At 53.3% G+C, this 6410-nt stretch overlaps 3 protein-coding genes across 3 annotated transcripts; all 3 read left to right on the top strand.

The window, feature by feature from the left end:
• Window positions 1-566: 566 nt before the first annotated feature.
• On the top strand, window positions 567-1781 carry DQ04_06731020 (putative electon transport protein SCO1/SCO2; the record flags this gene model as incomplete). The annotated part of the gene is made up of 1 exon (XM_009314850.1): window positions 567-1781. The coding sequence occupies one exon, from the start codon at window positions 567-569 to the stop codon at window positions 1779-1781; it is 1215 nt and encodes a 404-aa protein (XP_009313125.1).
• A 1954-nt stretch (window positions 1782-3735) lies between these two features.
• Window positions 3736-4551, top strand: DQ04_06731010 (hypothetical protein; the record flags this gene model as incomplete). The annotated part of the gene is made up of 1 exon (XM_009314849.1): window positions 3736-4551. One exon carries the CDS (start codon window positions 3736-3738, stop codon window positions 4549-4551), a length of 816 nt encoding a protein of 271 aa, XP_009313124.1.
• A 701-nt stretch (window positions 4552-5252) lies between these two features.
• DQ04_06731000 (hypothetical protein) lies at window positions 5253-5906 on the top strand (the record flags this gene model as incomplete). The annotated part of the gene is made up of 1 exon (XM_009314848.1): window positions 5253-5906. One exon carries the CDS (start codon window positions 5253-5255, stop codon window positions 5904-5906), a length of 654 nt encoding a protein of 217 aa, XP_009313123.1.
• Window positions 5907-6410: the final 504 nt, after the last annotated feature.

The raw sequence follows: 6410 nt of genomic DNA, 5'->3' as shown, positions 1-6410 counted from the left end.
TATATATATATATATCTACACATGGGGGTGGGAAGCGAGAGAGAGAAAACGGGATTGTATCTATGTAAGCAGATCGTACAGAAAGAAAGAGAGACAAAAGAAAGAAAAAAAAAAGAAGAGGAATATGAATACGGCATGCACATCTGTCTTTGTTTCGAATGCCGCTTTTCTCCTCCTGTGAGTTTTCCTTTTTCTAAAGGACTATTGTTGTTCTCGTTTCCACCGTAATAGGCGGGCGCATTCCTTTGTGCGATTTGTTTGTTTTGCTTCCATCTCTTCCACTCGGTTTTATCTCTCTCTCTTTCTCTCGGCTCCGGCTCCTGCTGCCCGCGTGCCCGGCGCCCTCCCCTCCCTCGCACAGCCCCTGTAGCCGCAGCTAATTGAAGCCGAAGGGGGCCACCGAGCGGGTCTGAAGGGAAAGTGTGACTCTGCGTGCGTGTGTGCGTGGGTGGAGGGCACAATCACTTCGCCACCATCGCTATTATCATTATTATTGTTAATATTATTAACACTAGCAGCAGCAGCGGTGGCAGCTGTTCTGCAAATAGAACAAGAAGGAAGCGATTATGCAGTGCTGGCTGCGCGGCGCAAACTACACGGTCTGCTGCGTCACGGCCGCACCGTTGCAGTGCTCCCGGCGGGCGTACTGCCGTAGTGCTGCGCGGCGCCACCATGGCTGTGCCAACGCGTTGTTGCCGCTGCTGCGCCGTCCCCGCCGACTTCACGGCCCTCTGTCCCGCCCGGACGTCACCGTGCTGTGCGTGTGGGCGCGACTGGCGAGCAGCAGCGGTGGTAACAGCGGCGGAAAGGACATCGACGTTGTCGACGCAACGAAGCCCATCCACATCCGCGTGGCGGAGCAGAAGGACTCGCAGATCTTCACGATGCAGGACTACATCGAGCGCGAGGAGGCGGAGCAGCGCGCGTCGAAGGCGCTCGGCCAGCGTCTCTCTGATGCGCGCGACAACCCGGCGTGGATGCTGTGGGCGCTGCTGTTCCTCTCGCTTGGCGTGCTGACCGTCGTGGTGTCCATCCGCGTGCGGCGCGAGCAGCTGCGCTTCGACCCCAAGCTGCGTGCCGTGAAGGTGTTCGACAGCCCCGACGGCCCGAGCATCGGCGGCCCCTTCTCACTCGTCGGCGTTGACGGGCGGCGCTACACCGACGAGGACTTCCGCGGCAAGTGGCTGTACATCTACTTCGGCTTCACCAACTGCCCTGATGTGTGCCCGGAGGAAATGGCGAAGATGAGCCGCGTCGTGCAGCACCTCGACAAGAAGGTGGGCCGCGACTACTGGCAGCCGCTCTTCATCTCGCTCGACCCGCACCGTGATACGCCGGAGAAGATACGCGAGTACCTCGCCGACTTCAGCCCGCGCATTCTCGGCCTCGTCGGGACACAGGAGGAGGTCGAGGCGGCGGCACGCGAGTACCGCGTGTACTTCGCCGTCCCTGACGAGGAGGCGATGAGCGAAGACGACTACCTCGTCGACCACTCCATCATCATGTACCTCATGGACCCGGAGGGGAAGTTCTGCGACTACACCACAAAGGAGTTCCAGTGGTTCGAGAGCTACAGCAAGCTTCTGCGCCGCATGATGGACTACGAGCGCGCCAAGGCGCAGCGGCAGCAGCAGGACGGCGGCGCACTCCAGCCCGGCGAGACGGCGGCAAACATGAAGGTGGCGAACATCGCAACCATGCTGGACAACAGCAGCGCGGCGCCCAGCAGGGAGGAGGTGGAGCGCAACAGACCGCCGCAAATGGCGACGGTCCGCCGCTGACCCGTACACACTCACACCCCGCAGAGAGAGAGAGAGAGAGAGAGAGAGAGAGAGGTGGGGGGCATATATGTAATGGAAGGGGACAATGCATCCAACACTGCGCGGGAGGAAGAAAGAAAAGGGAAGAGGAGGGAGAAAGAGACGCGTGCAGACTCGCAAAAATGAAGGAAGAGAAGGACAGAACGTGGTTTACGAAAGGAAACAAAAAAAATCAGATTCATCTTGACAAGCCAGAACAAAGAAAGATGAGATGGGGATGCGTGTGTAGGTGGTGGGTGGTGGTGGTGGTGGTGGTGGTGCGTAAGCGTGGAGCACACGTGCGAGAGCGTGTGTGGAGAGGGGAGCGTGCTTGCGTGTCTGTGAAGAAGAAGTAGGGGAGTTGTTGTAGACGCCTTCACTGCTTCCCTTGCACTCTGCAGGAGCTGCGTTTCCTCATTTCTGTGTGACATGAACGAGACGACAAACCCTCTGTATATCACCTGCTTCCCCGTTTATATTTCTTCCCTCCCCCTTCATCCTCTTCCTCCGCGCGTGCTGCCTTGCTCCTGCATCCTCAGCCCCCGAAAGGCGAGGGAAAAGACACACAGCGCTCATACGCAACCACAACAGCGATGACAGAGATATACCAAAACGAGGACGAGTATTTGTGGCACGATATGCCGGACTCCGTGCGTGAGCGCATAGGTGCAACACGGCTAAAACCTGCCCCCGCGAAGAGCGAAGACCCCGAAGGCGTGCCGCGCAAGGACGCTGCTGACGTGGACAAACGGGACGGGAAGCCGCACGAGGAGTAGCCGTCACTCCAGGAAGAAAAGATCCACCAGCCGAAGAAGAAAAAGAAACAAGTGAGTGAGGGAGGATTCCAAGGAGGTGAGGCGGAGCACTGAGTTATCGGGGGATGCGCAATGGCTGCCGCAGCAACAACAAGAGGAGAAAGCGAGGCACCAAATAGAAAAAAAAACGTAGCGAGGGGATTGATGAGCTGAGAGTGAAGGACCAAAAAGAGCATCGCACGGCTTAAGCCCCGCAACCGAGAAAGAGCACCTCTCTGAAGATGGGTGAGTCAGGGCAGTTTGTCCATTGCCGCGGCGCTAAATAGGAAGTAGTGCCCGAGAAGAACCGCGCAGGGCTTGAGCCGGCCTTCAAGAAGGATGTGGTTAAGGGGACTAACGTGGCCGGCCAACACACTGAGAAGCTGGAGTTCCAGTTTGCAGATTTACTTCCGGCAGCTATTGCCGTGTATCACCCGAACAACGCCGAAAAGGTGATGAGAATGCACGGAGCGCTGCGCTCACTCATATACCCGCATGTGGTCGGTTCACGTGAGGAGAGATCGTTGACCACCACCTCCTGGCGTATCGAACCGGAACACGGAAGCTCATAGTGAAATGGTAAAGAGGCATGACATTAAAAACCAAGTACGGAAAAGGGCGACAACCGATGACACTAACGCGCCCAAAGAAGAGTAAAACCAATAGAGTACAAGAGACTCTCAGGATCATGGTGCGGATCCACGCATATGTGAGTGATCCTGTGTGAATATTTATATCATTATATATATTGTGTGACAGCACCGTTTATGCCGTTTCCTGTTTCCAAAGGCGGCGACAGAGCCCGGCGAGTCGTAAGAATTGATTTTGTGAAAAGCCCGGGAAGGTAGAGAACAACATATATTTTTTTTTGGATGAACATGGTGAAAAGCTTGGGGGAAAACAATTGCCGGACGGGAACTTTAATCCAAGTTATTCTGTACGCTCCTTTCTTGTTTTTTTCCTGCATTATGAACTGTGTGATGACTGCGCAAAACACCTATAATTCCCGCTCTTACTGGTGCAGCGCTTTCAGCCCGTGCTGTTGCTGTTGCTGTTGCCGCCCAAATTGTTCTTCACTAATCTTATTCCACTTCTCCAGAAGAAGATAACACGCAAGGTTACAGGGGAAGCCAATTTAAATCATGCCCACCGAATTGTTCATGCCTGACCTCGACTACTCTTGGCACCCAATGCCTCCTTGGGTGCGTCGGCGCTCATCTATCCAGAGCTCTCGTCGGAAGAGCATTACCAGCCGTACCTGGTCGCAGCCTGAGATTGAGACTGCACGCTTCCTTCCGTATTCGAACGGGTCCGGGCCGGATGATTCCGTTGGTCCAAAGGGATCGTGGGAGCAGCAGACTGTTTCGTTCAGCAAGGACGATGAAAAACGATTGCCGCTCCAACCTGAGCCACGTATACAGCCAAACCCACAAACAGGGCCTGAACCACAGGCACTGACTGAGCAACAGCAACAGCAGCAGCAGCCACAACTACCAATTGAGACAAGGCGGCAATCGGGACCATTTCCCGGGCTACAGGTAGAGGACAGTTATGCGTCCCTGAAATCTGATTGGGATGTTCGTTACATGGGAAACGGCATAAAGCCCTCTGAGTATGCGCGGCACATAGCGTCTCACACAGGTCGCGGTACTGTGACGCATACCGTGCGTTTTCACGGAAAGAGGTGGAGACCATTGTTAAAGAGGCATCACAAAGAGATCGAGGCTGCCTTAAAGAAGGATATCGTGGAGGCAACTGGGTTGAGTGAGAGTCGTATCGAAGATCTGCGGTTTGGGTACTGGGACGTGCTCGTCGCCAAGTTCCTTGTGCACCACGACCAGGATGGCGAGGAGGTGAACCGTGTGCATATGATCCTTGGCGCGTACGACTTCCCGCATATGGCTCACCTGTACCGTGGCACTTTGAGGCGAACTGTGCTACCAGGTGACATAGTATAGTGATAAACGCAAGGATCAATGGCGGCACCCTTCTTACATCCGCGTGGCATGGGAGGGCCCCACGAGGCATGAACCTTGTCTCCGAGCGGACACCCATATGCTATAGATTTAGTGCTCTGTACGCATTTTTCTGATGACTATGTTTTTTTTTNCATGAACCTTGTCTCCGAGCGGACACCCATATGCTATAGATTTAGTGCTCTGTACGCATTTTTCTGATGACTATGTTTTTTTTTGTTTTATTCCTTGCGTGTGGCTAGCGGTAATGTGCGTTTGTTCTTCGTTTTTTTTTTTGTGTGCCTTTCCCTTCATTTATGAGTTTGGATGCATGCCCCAAACCCAACTGGCATGGACGCAGACCGAATGGAGAATAATCCAAAGATTTTCTCAGAGAAAGTAAGTTACTGGTAGAGTATTTTGTGACGAACGTGCCTATCGTAAAATGAGCGCCATGCTCTCGTGGCACCATCTGTTGTCCGACTTATCCCTTTCCCCCATTCATGCTCGCCTTGAGCAGTCCTATTTTCCCTTGATGTGCCCTTCGAGCTTCCTGTGTGTGATGCGGCTGCCCTGAAGCAGCGTGGGCACGGTGACCGGTTCACTTTACTGCTGCTGCCGAACAACTCTCTCCTTTTGCCGCCATACTCCTCTCGTAGTTTACTGACCACACAGGCCACAATAAACCAGCCATTGAATATAAGATGGCCACCGTCGAACATAGGCGTCGCTACAGCTATGTCTGGCATGAGATGCCCGACGAGGTGCGTGAGAGAATCCATATTGCGTACACTGGCCCAGATAATACGCAGAACGCTGACCTTTGCAACAACGATACCAACACGCCACAAAGCAAAACTGAGAAAGTCACATCAGCTGATGGAGTCGCAGCGCCGCCTTCACAGCCTGAGGAGCCAATGCAGAATGGAGATCATCCTCCAGAGACGGAGGCGGAACCACAACCGGAGCAAGAGAGCGAAGAGCCTGCAATGCAGATGGGTGAGCCGAAGGATGAGGAACCGAAAGAGGGCCATGTTGACGCAGTAGAGCAGCCGAAAACGATTGGCTCTGCAAAGGCGGGGAAGACAAGATACACCATCCGTTTCCGTGGCGCCAAGTGGGGAACAGTGCTCAAGAAGAAGCGTGCTGGGCTGGAGGCGGCCTTCAAGAAGGACGTGGTGGAGGCAACTGGACTTAACGAGAAGCACATTGAGAAGCTGCAATTCCGCTTTACTGATGTGATGGTCGCAAATTTAACTGTGCGCCACCAGAACGACGCTGAAAAAATGGCAGAATTCCACGCTACGCTGCAGTCATACAACTTCCCGTGCACGACTGCTCTCTACACCCGCATATAGGGGATCGGCATGGGCTGTTGTACCAACCTGTGGCTTATCAAATTACACTGAAAATACACGTGAAAACTGTACGGGGCGGTTTTCTTTGAGACGTGAATGTGAATGGATATCGATTCCCGCTGAACCTCTAGGGACATATGCGTGTTTCTTGGTGCTTCCTGTTTGTGAGCACCGTCTACGGGTGATGTATATATAAAGGTATATAACTCTTTTTTTTTGTTTTAATGTCCTTCTATATTTCTGGTCTCTTTTTACTGCCGTATCATGTCTTCTATATCTCTCCCTGTATAAGTGAGGCACTGACGAAAAATTGAGCGAATGGGAGCGTGCATGGTTGCCGTTCCTCTGGTGCATGACGGGAACATGCTCATTTGCTGTGGGAGTGTTGTGCTGGTACAAAATGAGGAACCATCCTTAGCTAATGCATGAATCTTCCCTGATTATTTTTTTCTTTTCTGTGGGTATATTTTTTTTCGTGTTTTTTTTTTTTTTGAGGGGGGGGGG

The sequence above is a fragment of the Trypanosoma grayi genome, assembly GCF_000691245.1.
Source record: "Trypanosoma grayi strain ANR4 Tgr_673_V1, whole genome shotgun sequence".
In the NCBI taxonomy this organism is placed as follows: domain Eukaryota; phylum Euglenozoa; class Kinetoplastea; order Trypanosomatida; family Trypanosomatidae; genus Trypanosoma; species Trypanosoma grayi.
Note: the sequence above shows the minus strand (reverse complement) of the source record. Positions and strands in the feature narration are given on the sequence as shown.